Raw genomic sequence first — 17237 nt, 5'->3', positions numbered from 1 at the left:
TATATGTATAACTGATTCACTTTGCTGTACAGCAGAAACTAACACAACACGGTAAAGCAACTATACTCCAATAAAAAGTAATTAAAAAATAGAGAAAAAAGGGAAGAAAAGATACATGCACCCCAATGTTCACTGCAGCACTATTTCCAATAGCCAGGACATGGAAGCAACCTAAATGTCCATTGACAGAGGAATGGATAAAGAAGATGTAGTACATATATATATAATGGAATATTATTTAGCCATAAAAAAGAACGAAATAATGCCATTTGCAGCAACATGGATGGACCCAGAGATGGTGATACTGAGTGAAATAAGTCAGACAGAGAAAGATAAATATCATATATCGCTTATACGTGGAATCTATAAAAAGGGTACAAATGAACTTATCTACAAAACAGAAACAGAGTGACAGATGAAGAAAACAAACTTATGGGTACCAGGGGGTAAGGGGGGGAGGGATAAACTGGGAGATTGGGATTGACATATACACACTACTATATACAAAATAGATAAATAATAAGGATCTACTCTGTAGCACAGGAAACTCTCCTCAATACTCTATAATGACCTATATGGGAAAAGAATCTAAAAAAGAGTGGATATACGTATATGTATAAATGATTCACTTTGCTGTACACCTGAAACTAACACAACACTTTAAACCAACTCTACTCTGACAAAAATTTTTTAAAACTTCAATAGCTTAAAAAAAAAATTCAATAGCTTTAAAACTTTTTGTCATTCTTAATCCTGCAGTGAATACAAAGAGTAAGCTTTGCACTTTTTATATGTACAGAGTAGAGATATCCATGGAGTACATAAATACATACACAGGACATATGTGTTATCAAAATTTAATGTTGCGGGGGCAATTAGGAAAACCTATCTAAGAAGGCTCTGTGGGCAGGGGAAGAGGAGGCAATAATGGAAAAAAATATTTGCGAAACACTGCCCTAACCCATTTGGAGAGTGCAAAATGAAAAGCAAAAACAGAAGTAGAAAGTCACAAGAAATATTCAGAAAATGGAAATGAATACATTCTTATTTAAGACCCAAGCCTGAAGGAAGGTCTTCAGAGAACCTAGAGAGCAGGGTTCACAGAGTCCCCACCTCTACCAGGCCGGCAGCATCTGCAGGGTCCCCGATGGCCCCAACCTTGTCCTTACTCCTGGCCCTGGTGCTGCTCAGCTGCAACTCCAACTGCTCTCTGGGCTGCGACCTGCCTCAGACCCACAGCCTGGCTAACAGGGCCCTGATGCTCCTGCAACAGATGAGGAGAATCTCCCCCTTCTCCTGCCTGAAGGACAGAAATGACTTTGGATTCCCCCAGGAGGCGTTTGGAGGCAACCAGTTCCAGAAGGCTCAAGCCATCGCTGTCGTCCATGAGATGATCCAGCAGACCTTCCAGCTCTTCAGCACAGAGGGCTCGGCTGCCGCTTGGGATGAGACCCTCCTGGACAAGTTCTGCACTGCACTTTATCAGCAGCTCACTGACCTGCAAGCCTGTCTGATGCAGGAGGCGGGGCTGGAAGGGACTCCCCTGCTGAAGGAGGACTCCATCCTGGCTGTGAGGAAATACTTCCACAGAATCACTGTCTATCTGCAAGAGAAGAAATACAGCCCTTGTGCCTGGGAGATTGTCAGAGCAGAAGTCATGAGATCCTTCTCTTCATCAACAAACTTGCAAGAAAGACTCAGGAGGAAGGAATGACACACACCTGGTTCAACACGGAAATGATTCTCAGTGACTAACAAGACCACACTTCCACCTGTGCTGCCATGTCAAAGACTCTCATTTCTGCTCTCATCATGCCCTGAATTGAATTAATTTGTCCAGTGTTTTCAGGAGTATTAAGCAACATGATGTTCTACTCTACAGGCACTCGTCCCTCATAGATGCCCATGTTGATCTATCTACTTACTTATCTACTTAAATATTTATTTATCTATTTTAATATTTATTTCACTATTTATAAAGATTTAAATTATTTTTATTTACATAATATTATGTGCATGTATACATTGTGGTTAAGAGAAAAAATATATACTTTGTATTAACTCAGTTTATGAGTTTTCTTTGTTCATTAAATTCTTACTATAGAAAACTTCATTTGTTTATTCTTTAAAAAAGAAACACCAAGCCTGAATGTGCAAAATGATTAAAGAATGTGTTACAATTCCTTGACCCTCATTACGATTCTCACATTAGAAATAAAAATAGACTAACTCTAGCCAGGTTTTGTGTTGCCCTCAGGACACAGACATGAACATAACTAATCCAATCTTGCTTTTTATAACTTTGATTTTTTTTTTAAGGAGAGTAATCTAAAAACAATAATTAATTCATAATTCAATTAAATTTTATTACTTATTTTAAAAATAGTTCTGATTTGTAGTAGAAATAAATATCAGTTAGGTTGAATGCTACAATGAGAGGGAGAAAAATGGAATTCCCCCAGTAGAAGGTGGATCAAGCCATGTGAGGATACAAAAATAAAAGCAGTAGATATTACCTATAGTTAACTAGTAGGCATTTCAGTGCAAATGTCCATTGGATACTGGAGATGGCAATTTACAAGCAATCCCATGAAGTGTAAAGCATGGAACTGAAGAAGTGATCAAATGCAAGCACAGTATAGAATGAGAAAAGGACTTAAAATTGAGTCCTATGACCTTAACCTTAAAAGGGAGGGAACACCACAAAGGAAGCAGACATGGAATGGCCATATGTTAACAAGAGAGAATGGTGAGAAGACCGTGTTTGAAAAGACTGAAACTGCTTAGAAGACTCAATGCATTCATGAAATCATAGATGGAAAATGCTCCCTACATTGGGAAAAGAGATGGCACTGGCCACTTAGTGAGAGCTTGTTTGCTAGACTTAATCAGCAGAAGGTGAAGAGAAGGTGGAAGGATGAGTTAAAGAAGGTAATGACAATATACATAGAAAACAGGTTTGAGATATTTGCCATCTGAATTGGAGGAGAGAAAGGAGGTCCTACGCAAGGCTGGGACCTAGAGTAGAAGGTGGCTCATTTTATTCTCTGCATGGTTTTCCCTTTCTGAAACATTTTTGCCTCAGAAGAAATTTCATGGATTTGATGTATTGTAACTCATAATCATATTTAATATTTTATTTACTTTAAAACATGACATATTTAATTATTCACAAGGATAATTTATCATCATTTTGATTAACATTATATTGATTGTCAGTAAGCTGCTCTGTAGATTGAAATCATCCACTACATGGGAAACAGATGGCACTGACCTTACTGAGAGCTGATTTGGTGGGATTAATCAGCAGAAACCATACTGGAGTAGGTGGAAGAGTGACAAGAGAAGAGAAGAACTCCCATTGTCATTGTTTTACCTGGGGGGTCACTTTACTTCTTTCACTCTCATCATAGTCAGGTTTGTATCTGTTTTCACTTTACTTCAGTGCATCAAATGCAATGACGCTTTCCAAGAAAGTTGAATGGAGAAGGAAATTAGTGATGTATTGAACATTATGGAAAATCATAATGTTTCCGTTTATCTTTCCGTTTTTACTTTCCTATTAAGCAACTAACCTCAAGTTGAAACAGGAAGTAATTCAGTAGTAGCAAGACAACCCTTGCCGAGAAAAATATGAACTGAAAAAGAATGTATAACATTACAAAGACTGACACCAGGAAAGCAAAGAAGGCTAACTTTATCTAGCATCCTAGGCCCTAAATTTTCACCACCCTACATCTTCATTGTGAGATGGAGAATGATGAACCAAGAGGCTCAGTAGAAATCTACTGAGTCATCTAATGATAGTTACTAATTATTTCAATATAAGGTTCTGATGCGAGGTCAACAGAAGCTTCTAATGGGAGGTCTGATGGAAAATCCAATACTCTGTTAATAATTGTTTGGAGTAACTGTTATGAACTCTGTGCTAATGATACAATGGTGAACAAGATGCAGATCTGTCTCCTATAGTGGTTATTTGCCAAACAGGTCTAATAAATCTATTTTCAAGAAAACCAATCCTGGGCTGCCCTGCTGATGCAGTGGTTAAGAATCTGCCTGCCAGTGCAGGGCACACGGTTCAAGCCCTGGTCCGGGAAGATCCCACATGCTGCGGAGCAACTAAGCCCGTATGCCACAACTACTGAGCCTGTGCTCTAGAGCCTGCGTGCCACAATTACTGAAGCCTGTGCACCTAGAGCCTGTTCTCCGCAACAAGAGAAGCCACCGCAATGAGAAGCCCACGCACCGCAAAGAAGAGTAGCCCCCGCTCGCCGCAACTAAAGAAAGCCCATGCGCAGCAACGAAGACCCAAGGCAACCAAACATAAAGAAATAAATCAATTAATTAAAAAAAAAAAGAAGACCAATCCTGAAGGATAAGCCAGCTTGGCCGATATGGAAAATAAAGACGGTAGAAACAGAGTCCAGGACTAGAAGTAAACAAGCCAACCTCTTAGCAAAATAAATGTAAATACTCATCTAATGGTCAATTTACCTCAGTTCCTTTTATCCTGTACATCATGTTCAACTTTTAAAGAAACTTACCATACTAAAAGGTGAAAAACACAGTTTGAAGTGATAGGGCAAATATCAGAAACAGACTCAGATACAGTAGAAATTTAGGAATTATCAGACCAGGAGGTCAAAATAACAGTGATTAAAGTGCGAAAGGCTCTAATGTATTCACCTATTTTATTCTTCTACTTTATCTCAGTCCAACTATGTATGGTACTTAAAATAGTTTTGCTTGTATAATATCACGTTCAACTTTATAATGTATTCAAATATAATAAAATATGCTTACCTTTATCTTTTTTCAAATTATTTTCTTGTTCAATTTATGAAAATCTTCCCCAGATGACAGCCTGGATTTGTTTATTCTTACAAAAAGAAATAGCTTAAATTCTCAAAGCATAGTGAAAAATGGATGATGATTTTTTTTTTTTTTTTTTTGCTGTGTTGGGTCTTCGTTGGTATGCACAGGCTTTCTCTAGTTACGGCGAGCGGGGGCTACCCTTCGTTGTGGTGCGCAGGCTTCTCATTGCAGTGGCTTCTCTTGTTGCGGAGCAAAGGCTCTCGGCACGCAGGCTTCAGCAGTTGCAGTGAGTGGGCTCCATAGTTGCGGTGCGCGGGTTCTAGGGTGCACAGGCTTCAGTAGTTGTGGCTCGCAGGCTCAGTATTTGTGCCTTGCGGGCTCTAGAACTCAGGTTCAGTAGCTGTGGCACACGGGTTTAGTTGCTCCACGGCATGTGGGATCTTCCTGGACCAGGGATCAAACCCGTGTCCCCTGTATTGGCAGGCAGATTCTTAACCACTGCGCCACCAGGGAAGTCCTGTATGATGAATTCTACTCATCATTCACTTGTTTCAGTAGGTTATATTTTACAACTTCATATTTCTATATCAGATATATAATAGTTCCACGAAAAAAGAGGTGATAAAAGCAAATGCCAAAGAGTTCTGTTTGGAAAAGAAAGAGATATAAAAACAGTAATCATGCTAAAATTATTTCAATTAAGTTTCCTGTTACAATGAGAGATAAAGGAAACGGGATTCTCTCACTAGCATCTGGAATGAGGCTTTTCAAGAAGGCAGATGTATTCTATAAAGTGCTCTACAAACATCTAAAGACAGATTTCCCATTGGTGGATGCATACGCAGATCTGGAATCTACAACAACGTATACATCACGGAGATATTAATTTGTGTTTGTTGCATATTTGAAAATCAAGATATGGTAAGGATGTCATTACTTATGAGTAGGATGTAGAATGAGAAGAGGACCTAAAGCTTATGAGGACCTTCAACTTTTAAGACTGAGAAAAAGAAGGAGAGGCTGCCAAGGACACAGAGATGGAGTAGCCAGTGCAGTTAGGAGTCAGCCAGGGAACAACGATCTTCAGGAAACACTGAAGAAGGAAACCAAGGGTTTGAGAATTAAACAGAATGAAATTTAAATAATTATTTATATGTGAGATAGGATTCTGCATTGAATGTAGATTCTGCCAGGACATATGTGTGATCCTGGAGAATCACGTAACTTCCCTGAGTCTCAGTTTCCTCAAATATAAAGTAAATGAAAATATTCCTAGAGTTGTTGTGGTATTACACAAACTGGAACATTAAAGAGCCTTTAGCAGAATATCATCCACTGAGTGAAGGCTAACAGGTAGTGCCTATCTTCTTATTTTTTCATACAGATCTAAATGGGAATAATGAATTCTCCTCTCCCTCTCTCTGTCACTGACTGCAAAACACTGACAGCCTAAAAAACAGAACTGGGAAAAACTGTTTCATCAATTGTATGTAATTTTATGCATAATAATATAATAATACATATCTATGCTACATACTTATGAATATATAGTATAAGGTATATGATATATATAAAATTCTATTTATCTATCTGCTGATTCTGATACATGGCATAACTCTCCTTCATCTCTGCTTTCCTGGATCCCATTCTTTCATTTTTCAAATACCATAATCATTTACTTTCTCCCAGTGTAGAAATCCAGTGTACTCTCCCCATTCACTCTGCATTAAGCTGTACTGCCCATTCATACCGCTGTTTCCTTCTCCATTAGGGTTTCTGGCTGTCAATTTCCCCTTAAGACTACAAAGCCACCAATGGAAAGCAGAAGCTGAGTGAAAGTTCCAGGTTTGTCAGAAACTCTCATATGACTCCACGCTCTCCGCCTGCCAAGCACTGCAGGTCCAGACTGTCCAGACTCCCAGAGAAACACAGTAAATAGATGGCACCCTGCCCAACACTGAACAGTGGTGGAGAATCCAGGAGCTCACCTGTGCCTCTATTTGCACACTTCCACGTGCTGACTGCACTAGGAGGAACTCACCTGGTTCAGGACTCTTATTTGCTCAAAAAGCCCAAAGCGCAGGAAACATGGAGTTGAAAGGCAGCAGCAGCTTGAGAACTTGGAAGGAGAACAGAGATGTTTAAAGCGTTCACTGGAACAGCGGCAGGTCCTCAGGACATGGAAGAACACAGATCAGCTGCACCGAGGCAAGTGTTCTCCAGAACATTCCTTTTCAGAGAAGAAAAGAATGAGGTGCATGCGATAGCACAGAGTTCTCCCATAAGGATGTGGCCACTAGCAGTGTCCCCAGCACTGATACCACAGCAGCCTGTGGAGTCTTGGAAGGGACGAGGGTTTCCTCAGTGCCAGCTGCAAACTTGTTTTGTCCTTAGGACCCAGCAAGTAGTCACAGAGCAGGGAAGGATATTCCTGGGGACAATGCAATCCAAGGAATTTCTTACATTCCACCATGATGTCTTTGCCCCTTTGAAAGACAAACAAAATAAAACATGCTTGAATAGAAGGGACACAGGCAGGGATTTTAATATATTTAGCAACAACTGGGGTAGAGCCTTTCCAGCAGGGCAGGTATCAGTAACATGCACACTGGAAGGTCACAATTTCTAAAAGCAACAAAGAGCTAAGTGGAAATTCATTTATTTAATTTAGGCACTTTGGAAAGAGGACACTGATGGATCAATCATCTTTCTATCCTTTCCAGTTGGTGCATACAGCACTGAGTAGGTACTTTTAAAGTCAGAAGGACATTTAAAGTACATTTAGAGGTTTGGGAAACTTCCTAAGGATTAGGGTCCTAACACAAGCAGAAACCATTCCTATATTACTGCTAAAAATATCATTTTATTAACAAATGATTTTTTAAATAATATTTTTATTTCAATTCTTCAGTATTATGATGTTTTAATGGGCTGAGGCTAGAAATTTAAATAAAGACAACTATACAAGGCCATGAGGGTGACTCTGGAGTTCAAGCCAGACTCTCCCTGCTAAGGAGCCCATTAAAAACCTTCACTGCTTCTGTCTAAGAAGCGCGTATGCTCTTTCATCTTGGTCATACCCATATCTTAACCAATAGTTGGAACAATAGAGTAGAGATCCTTCCCTGACTCTATCAGTAGACAAACGGATGTCCAGCCTGGACTGTAGGTGAGAAATGGAGGTGTCTTCATTGAGAATGAGAACAGGCTGACCTGAGGAGGTCTCCTGGGAAATCAGTGAGGTCCTTGTCGACTGAAAACAAACCACAACATGAGAGCTGAGAGTTCATTTTTTTGGGAGGACTTACTGAGGACTATAGCCTGGAGGACAGCCTTTCAGCTCTGACGAACTGCCCCAAGGACGTAAGGGGGACGTCAGTATATACTGGTGATTTTGGTTAGGGAGGTACATGCAATCAAGGACACATCTTGGTAGAAGTTTGCTGCTAGTTATGAGGAACAGATGTCTCTGTTAATGATTTTAGGGCTTTTTACATATGGAGAACATGCAAGAAATTGCGTTTATTAAATTTTCTTGGGAAATTATTTAACGACCTACTGACCTGTTCTGTCAGTTTTCCCAGAGCACAGCGTGCCTCGTTCTTCATCTCCACCCTGAACTCCTAACAGGGCATGCTGGGGTCAGGGACTACAGTGACTAGTGACTTCATTCTTGTAGAGCCGGATGGCGAGTGACTTTTTAGTTGTTATCCTGAAGAAGAAACGTCAGAGCTCATATGGATAGAAATCGTTAGGTGCTTTTACTTTGTTCTTAAACTCACAAGAAAACTCAATAGTTAAAAATACATAGATTCCAGAAGTCTGCTGTTCTTGGATTAATAAAGCTATTTACTATATTTCGTTGAAGAAATCACTCATAAAATCTTAGACTTGTTCCTTCAATTGGCAGAAAAATCCACTCCTTTCTAACTGTTTAATAAGGATTTTGCCTATTTTTGCTTAGAACTTAAAGTCAGCTCGGTTGACAGACCACACCCTGTGTAGCCCTCCAAAACAAGCGACAGCAATCCTTTGGCATCTGAAGTGGAATTAAGGGTCCTCTGTCATCTCGCTATCTTCCCTCTGATGATTTAGTTGGTTCCTAAATATCATGTTCCTTTCCACCCTTCACTTTCTTTAATGGGCTCTTTCAGACAAATCACAGAAAAGCCCCTCACTAAGGTTTGCCCTTGTATCTATGGTACGTTTGGAATAGTTCATCCGTCCAGATTGATATTTGTCTCCAGCTGTATAAGTGAGTGTGATCGAAATAGGGTTACTGAGAGGACCAAGTTAATAGAACTTAGAAAGTGGCTAGTTCCTTATAAGCAAGCAATAAAATTCGGTTGTTACTTTTTTTTTCAACATATTCCCTACATCTCTCAGCAAAGACTCTGTTTCTCCCTTTTTTTTCCTTAATATTTATTTATTTTGGCTGCACCAGGTCTTAGTTGCAACATGCGGGATCTTTTTTGAGGCATGCAGGATCTTTAGTTGTGGTATGTGGACTCTTAGTTGTGGCATGCATGTGGGATCTACTTCCCCAATCAGGGATTGAACCCGGGCCCCCTGCATTGGAAGCTCGGAGTCTTACCCACTGGACCATCAGGGAAGTCCCCAGTTGCTACTTTTATATGACGATTACTATCCAGATTAAGATCAGTATCATTTGGCATCATCTAATTCCCTTCCTTTTAATTCTAGTGTTCTCAAAGCACTCTTCTTATTACCTGAGTGGATTCATCAACTAGACAGATGCTCAGCAAGGCTGATCTCCACGATCCTGCCACAGAGGGTTAGTGTTCTAGCCATTGGGTTCTGGTTGCCAGTTGCTTGTGAGCTGATCGGTGTGACTTCTTCCCTCTTTCTTCAAAAATAATCACATATCGATTAAATGAAAGAAAAATCAGGTGCCTGGTCTTGCAAAGCTGAAGGCAGTCCGTTAACCCAGGACTTGGTCTTCTTTGAGTTTCTGGCAGAAGCAGCCATTTTCCAGACTTTCTGTTATTCATATTGGCTTTTATCCTGCCCCAACAATGCTGTATTAAATTTTGCTAACTTAGAATATGTCATTGTGTCTGTGGAAAATCACTTCCCTTCTTTCACATTCGTGAATTTCACCTTACATTAGTTTCCTTTTCACCCACAAAATAATTGTGGAATTTTACTTTCTAAGAAAGTAGCAATGAGAAACAAAAAATTTAAAGCATTGAAAATGATAGAGACCGCAGCCCCTCTGCCTTTTTTACTTCCCTGTATTGCTCTTACCTCACCATGAATTAGAACTAATTAGGAGCAGCAAGACAAATTTTGCCCAATAGGTCACTAAGTGAATATAATTTATAAAAAACTTTAAAACTTTAAATGTAGAATCGCACACAAGTAGAGGAAAGAAGGCGATTTCTCTCTGACCTAATCCTGGGCCTCGCTGCCCTGCATTCTCAGAGGGAGACAGAGACAGAGGAAGGGAGAAGCCCACTGGCATCAACTGACTGAATGAACAACTGAACCTCACTGGTTTCTGTGACATAAGCTTTAATGAGAGACAACACCATCGTTGAATTCTCTGCCCCCAGCTCAGAAATTCTGAATGTAACAAGTGTTCACTAGTTTTAGTAAAAGAGTTGAATAATAAAATTTGTATTTGGTAAAATAAAAATTATTTGTTTACTCAGGGTGAAATGATTAGAATTGGGTAATTCCTCCACCTCCTTAGAGAAAACACACTTTTGCTCTTAGCATCTGAGGGCTGCTGACACTTCTGATACGGGTCAGGAGAAGAGAAGGTCACCACTGAGGACTAGGGTCCTTCACACAAACACTCCAGGGGCAAGGGTGAGGGTCCTGGAAGATGAATTATTTTCCCAACAATAAACAAGTCCCTCCACAGAAAAGAGATTTTAAAGTCCTCAGGATGTGGTGAGCCTGCCCTCAGGGTGGGAGTCCAGGTTAGGAAGGGGACTCTGTCACTCTAGAGGAGAGGGTGTGACTAGATGTGATCTCTCCCTTGTGACTGAGGTGCTGCTGGGGAAATACAATTTTCTTGAAATTAGGACCTCAACACCCATATTCTCTGAAAAGAACCAGTAGTCCTGGTGGGAGTATTGGCCCAGCCTGTGGAGGACTAGGTCTCCAGTAAGAAAATGGTGGAAAGAAAGGGTACTAGTACTAACCTTGTGGTCCCCTGAAGCATAACTACATGGACCTGTATGAATGTGAAGGAAGAGAAACATTAAAAAGCTCATTCACTTATAATCATCAGCCTCTGCTATGAAACCCCTCTTTGGCTTCAAAGAGCTTAAATGCCAGAGGTGGTCTAGTAAATTCCTAAAAAAGTACAGAAACCATAGGGCTGAGGAAGCCTGCCTTTCTATATAAAGTAAGGCAGTAAAAATGGAGACTAAGGTCATGGCTAAAAATTTGTTCCTGGAACACAGAAAAGCAATATTTATGCGTGAGAAGGAGAGAGAGAATGTACTTACATACCTGTAGCATTTCTGACTTTAACACAAAGACATTTCTCATTTGATTAATAAATATCCATTTGGATGGGCACATCAGAAGTTATTGGGAAAAGTGCAAAATTAATAGTTTAGATTGATAACATCTTCTTAGACACTGAGAATACATAAATGAAACCCAAAAAAGGAAGTAAAAGTGACAGAAATGTTTAGAAAATGAAAATTACTGTGTTCCCTATTTAATGGCCTTGCTTAGAAAGAATGTCACCAGAGAACCTACCCCCAAGGCTCCCCCAGACGCCCGTCTCAGCCAGGCCAGCAGCAGCCTCATTTGCCCCATGGCCTTCGTGCTCTCTCTACTGACCGCCCTGGTGATGTTCAGCTACGGCCCTGGTGGATCTCTGGGCTGCGACCTGTCTCAGAACCATGTGTGGATTAGCAGGAAGAACTTCATGCTTCTGGGCCAGATGCGGAGAATCTCCCCTCGCTTCTGTCTGAAGGACAGAAAAGACTTCGGTTTCCCCCAGGACATGGTGGATGGCAGCCAGCTCCCGAAGGCCCAGGCCACCTCTGTCCTCCACGAGATGCTCCAGCAGGTCTTCCGCCTCTTCCACACAGAGCACTCCTCTGCCGCCTGGGACACCTCCCTCCTGGACAAACTCTGCACTGGACTCCATCAGCAGCTGGAGGACCTGGACGCCTGCTTGGTGCAGGCGATGGAAGATGAAGAAACTGCCCTGGGAGTCATGGGCCCTACACTGGCCGTGAAGAGGTACTTCCAGGGAATCCATCTCTACCTGAAAGAGAAGAAATACAGTGACTGTGCCTGGGAAATTGTCAGAGTGGAAATCATGAGATCCTTGTATTCATCAACCAACTTGCAAGAAAGGATAAGAATTATGGATGGAGACCTGGGGTCACCTTGAAATGATTCTCATTGACTAAGATGCCATATCACCCTTGCACATACGTGTTTGGTCATTTCAGAAGGCTCTTATTTCAACTTTAATCACAGAATTTATTGTATTAATTCAGCTGATACTTTGTCAGCAATAATACACAAGTATATGTTAAAATTATTAAGCCCTAAGGGCATCAGTCCTTAAGAGATGACTGCCCTGATGTTATTTATTCTTTACTTACTTATATTTATATATTTATTCTTGTATCTTATTTATATTTTAATGTAAAAGATATTTTTATGTGTACACTGCATTAAAATTTAGAAAATATATTCACCTATTTTACTAAATTTGCATTTTGTTTTATTTTTTTCAATTCTTATGAAAGAAAACATGAGTTTTTTTTTTATTCTGAAAACTAAATCCTTATTTTTTCTATATGAATCTATCTCTGAATAGTATTTGTCCATTTTGTCCTTTGAAATAGTCCTACCACTATCAGGAAATGCTTGTCAAAAGGTGGAATTCCATGGAATTGAGGGAAGTCCTGGAAATTATGGAGAATGGTTAGTCCTGATGTCATAGGTGTAACTGATTTATACCACCAGGAAAGAGTGGTCGGTGCAAATACCTGTGGGAAGGAGTCATCTCCTCGAGGGAAGCTGGTGACATATGGTGTTGACTGGCCAATCCTGGCACCTTCCTCCCACCTTCTCCCCAGTCCTGCTTTACTGAACCATTCATCCCTTATACGTACCTTCAGTCCCTCCAAATCACTGACTAGCTACACAGCTGCTCTGGTTCTGTGCAGGTTTCCAGCTTCAAGTTTTCTGTTAGAGTGAAAGCCACAGGAAGAGAGCACAAGTGAAAGGAGAGTTCTAGGATTTTCAAAACCTCTGTGAGAAGGAGCCAGGGTTCATGGCACTGGATCCCAGCTCTGCTATTAATAGCAGTGTGACCTTTACAAATAACACAAACACTAAGCTCCCTAGTTTTCTCATCTTTAATATGGGGACAATAGTAATATTTTTTCATAGGATTATTCTCAGGATTCAATGAGTGAATATACACAAGAGGCATAAAAGTGTGTCTGTCAGAAATAATCAGGACTGTTAGAGTCACAGAGTGGCTACCATCAGGGAGGAGAAGGAGAGCTGCTCTGAGGTAGCAACTGGAAGGCAACATAAGAAACATGCTAGGTCCTGGGCAAAATCTATTACTTTTAACTTGGGTGCTAGTTTCACAGTGTATTCAGTGTGTGAAATTTCCTTGTGCTGTATACTGAAGATACTTGCATTTTCTGTGTATTATACTTCTAAAAGATTTCCTGGGAATTAGTAAACCTTTTTTGAGAAAGAACGATCAGTAGAAGATACTTTGATCTACCTTAAAAGTGAGTAAAATGGAAACAACAGAGATCTCATATCAATGCAGATAGTCACATGCATTTTTCATTAATACTGTTTGTTGCTTTTTTAGTATGAGAAAGATAAAAAATAGCTTCTGAACTGGTTTTGGTTTTTGGTCTTTCAGCAGCAATGCAGAGGCAGGAAGAAGAAAGCAGGAGTTATGAAATGTAAAGTTTTGCTCTCCAATCCTGGGCTCTCCCAGGTTTAATCTTAGTCTCTTTTCCATAAAGTCCCAGGTCCATAATTGCTGGCAATGTCACATCCTAGAGCCGGTCCTTCCCAGGATTTAGTGCTTTCAGAGGAGAGACTTCTACAAGTGTCATGCAGGTGTCTTATACCCAAGTAAGCGTCTTTCTCTGAAGAAGGTGCCATCAGTCAATTTTATTGGTCAAAATACATACACATTGCAAATACATACCGCCAATTCTCCACGATAAAATGGCTATGTTGATCCATATTCAAGAGCATATAAGTTTATATGTGCTCCCACACATTATCCAAAACACAATCTTATCATTCTTTTTAGTTTTTGCCAACCTGATAGGTGACAGATAGCATCTAGTAGCAACCATTAGTTGTCCTTTTCCTAATTGATGGTCGCTGTTATCAGTCACAATCTAGTCAGGAAAACAGAAAAATTTCCTCCAGCCTTCTAGTCCATCTCTTGCAACTTGTATGGAAGAACTTTAGAAGAAAAAAATCTGCTGGCAAAGGAGAAATGCAGTCAAAAGAACTGGAGCCCCAGCATCACAGAGCAGAGTTGAGAAGGATAGCTGTGGAGCTGAGGCTTTAGCTTCAAGACCAGCACACTAAGATAGGTGACAGTGTCCACTGGAAATTCAAGTTTCCTCCATGAATTTCCTTTTTTTTAAAAAAAAATTTTATTCATTTATTTATTTATTTTTGGCTGCGTTGGGTCTCCGTTGCTGCACGTGGGCCTTCTCTAGTTGTGGCGAGCGGGGGCTATTCTTCGTTGCGGTGCGCGGGCTTCTCCTTGCAGTGGCTTCTCTTGTTGCAGAGCACGGGCTCTGGTGTGTGGGCTTCAGTAGTTGTGGCACATGGGCTCGGTAGTTGTGGCTCGTGGGCTCTAAAGGGCAGGCTCAGTAGTTGTGGTACACGGGCTTAGTTGCTCCGTGGCGTGTGGGATCTTCCCGGACCAGGCCTTGAACCTGTGTCCCCTGCACTGGCAGGCGGATTCTTAACCACTGCACCACCAGGGAAGTCCCCATGAGTTTCTTATCCATACACAATGCACCTACTGCTCCTGCATTGTCACTTTTTCACCTGTTTAAAGAAATTCATTATTCATTTTTTATACAAACTTTGTGTTATAAAAGTAGAAGACACATAGTCTGTCATGCCCTAAACTGGATCCCAGAAGCCACACTCACATTGTGCTCCTCCCATCTCACTGGCTGCCCATTCTGAGTTTCATTCGTGACACAAACGTTGGTGCCTTTCCTGTGTTCTGTGCCCAGAATTCTTTCCAGTTTAAACTCATGAAATAAGTCCTGATCTAATCTAGTTTCAGGGATTGAAAAACAATCGTGATACTCACGTCTTCCAAAGCTAAGTTCTGGAATGACATACCCAACTGCCTATTTGACAGCTGGTATCTAGTAATCATCTCACATTTATGTTATTCAAAATTAACTCTCCTTAAAAAATAAATAAATAAAATAATAACAAGAACCCATCCTTTCTCATTGTTCTCTAATCAATTAATGGCAATTCTGTATTTCCAGGTTCTCAGGTTAAAGTACATGACATCATTCTCCGCTCCTCTCTCACAACCAGTCTGAGTGCAATCAAAGTTTTACACCACTGAGGTTTTTCATCCAAGAACTTGGTAAAGCTCTGCATTCTGAACACAAGACTTCTCCAATCTACTGAATTATATTAATAGCTATGCTGTAATCATCCTTGAATTATTAAATTCTACTTATATGATTTATTAATCATTAACATGCCTATTTATTTTACTGATATTTTATTTGTTATGCATCCATAGTTGTTTTTTTAATCTGAATTTCTTTTCTTATTGAACCCATTTAAAATCCTTGAACCAGGAGTTTATTTTTCTTGAAAAAGAAGGTGGATGACTTTTCACTTTATCCCATGATGTGTTAAAAATATTTTAACATATTTATAGGTGTTTTCTGACAAAAATATTTTAACACATTTATTGGTGTTTTCTGACATGCTTGCTATTCTACCAGTTCTTTAAGATACTTCCCTGAAGAATCTGCCTGCTAATTCTAAAAGCTAAAGGCTGAAAGTGACACTAAGAAAGAGTGGGAAGGCCTTTAATTATTGTGAAAACTCCTCCCTGCACCTTTTCAGGTTATTTATCTCTGTAAATATTACCTTTAAATCCAGCCTACATTCCTCTGTCTCCCTTGCCTATTAAGATACTTACATGCACGTCACTCACATTTTATAAATCAAACATAATAAATCACATGTCAATATGTAGATATAAGCTAGAACCTTGATATTTGACTATTTGCAACGTGTCAAAGCTTCTCATCTAATCCCAGCACATCATTTATTTACCACCATAGACTGAGGTTTGGCTGAGATTTGAACATGGGGTTACAAACCCTACTGTAATGAGCCAGAGTTAATTAATTAAAATTGACTCCCCAAAATCCTACCATGGTTTCTACGTTTCATATAAGACATTTCAGCTTTTATTACTCTAATAATTTCCTATGCTCCTGTACTTTTCAAGATCAAGGTCTTGCCCTTTACTTTCAACCCCTCTCCCCACCCTTCCCTGTGCACATACTCACCCAAGGCCTTGTAACTGAGAGTCACTTAAATGCTTGTGATTTACTCCCCAGAGTAGAAGCACTTCTACACTTCTTATTCTCACCCAGTATCCTGCACAATGTTAGGGATATTACTGGTCCTCAGGGTTGTTAATAAAAGTGATAAATGTAATAAGCTTAACATAGTTGTGCCAGTAAAACTGTTTGAAAACTATAGTTTTCCTCCATTTTCTCTTGTGGGTTACTCTTGTCTTCTCAGGTGACCAGTAAATTTGTTAGCCAGGCATCTCCTTAGTCTTCCTTCAACCTCCTGCATGATTTAGAGCAACTGTTTCCTTTTTCCTATTGTACAGTTTTTCTCAGCTGTAAAATAGGGATAATGAGAATACTATACTCCATTGAACGTACCATCTTATGTTATATGCTCTATTTAATGAGAATACAACTCATAACTGTTATCATAACTGAGTACATTTTATAATCAGAGACATATACACATAGTTATGATAGTTGTTACTGTGACGGGTGTACACAAGGTGTAAAAACCATTATTTCATGCTCACCCAAAAGATGATTATGCCACATTTGTGCCTTGCTCAGCTCATAACCTGGTTATGCAAAAATTCTACCTCTGTGAATTAAAATAGGGTTATCTTTTTTAGCATTGTACAAAGCATACACACAAATTTTTAAATTCTACTCGCAAATGAAATATCCTCACGGCTGTACCAAACACTCGATTAAAAATACCTATGGATCTCTAGTGGGCATCAAAACAAAATGCAATCAGTGCATTGGCACAGAAGTTATGTATTTAGTAGAAAATATTAAGTTTAAATCTACACTATGCTGAAATTAAAAGCATCTTGATAC

At 39.8% G+C, this 17237-nt stretch overlaps 2 protein-coding genes across 2 annotated transcripts; both read left to right on the top strand.

Moving 5' to 3' along the window:
• Window positions 1-1147: 1147 nt before the first annotated feature.
• LOC132523687 (interferon alpha-1-like) lies at window positions 1148-1714 on the top strand. Its single transcript, XM_060155171.1, has one exon. The coding sequence runs from the start codon at window positions 1148-1150 to the stop codon at window positions 1712-1714; it is 567 nt and encodes a 188-aa protein (XP_060011154.1).
• A 9807-nt stretch (window positions 1715-11521) lies between these two features.
• LOC132523684 (interferon omega-1-like) lies at window positions 11522-12205 on the top strand. The gene has a single exon (XM_060155167.1). It carries the CDS (start codon window positions 11522-11524, stop codon window positions 12203-12205), a length of 684 nt encoding a protein of 227 aa, XP_060011150.1.
• Window positions 12206-17237: the final 5032 nt, after the last annotated feature.

Source organism: Lagenorhynchus albirostris, chromosome 7 (genome assembly GCF_949774975.1).
Source record: "Lagenorhynchus albirostris chromosome 7, mLagAlb1.1, whole genome shotgun sequence".
Classification (NCBI taxonomy): domain Eukaryota; kingdom Metazoa; phylum Chordata; class Mammalia; order Artiodactyla; family Delphinidae; genus Lagenorhynchus; species Lagenorhynchus albirostris.
Note: the sequence above shows the minus strand (reverse complement) of the source record. Positions and strands in the feature narration are given on the sequence as shown.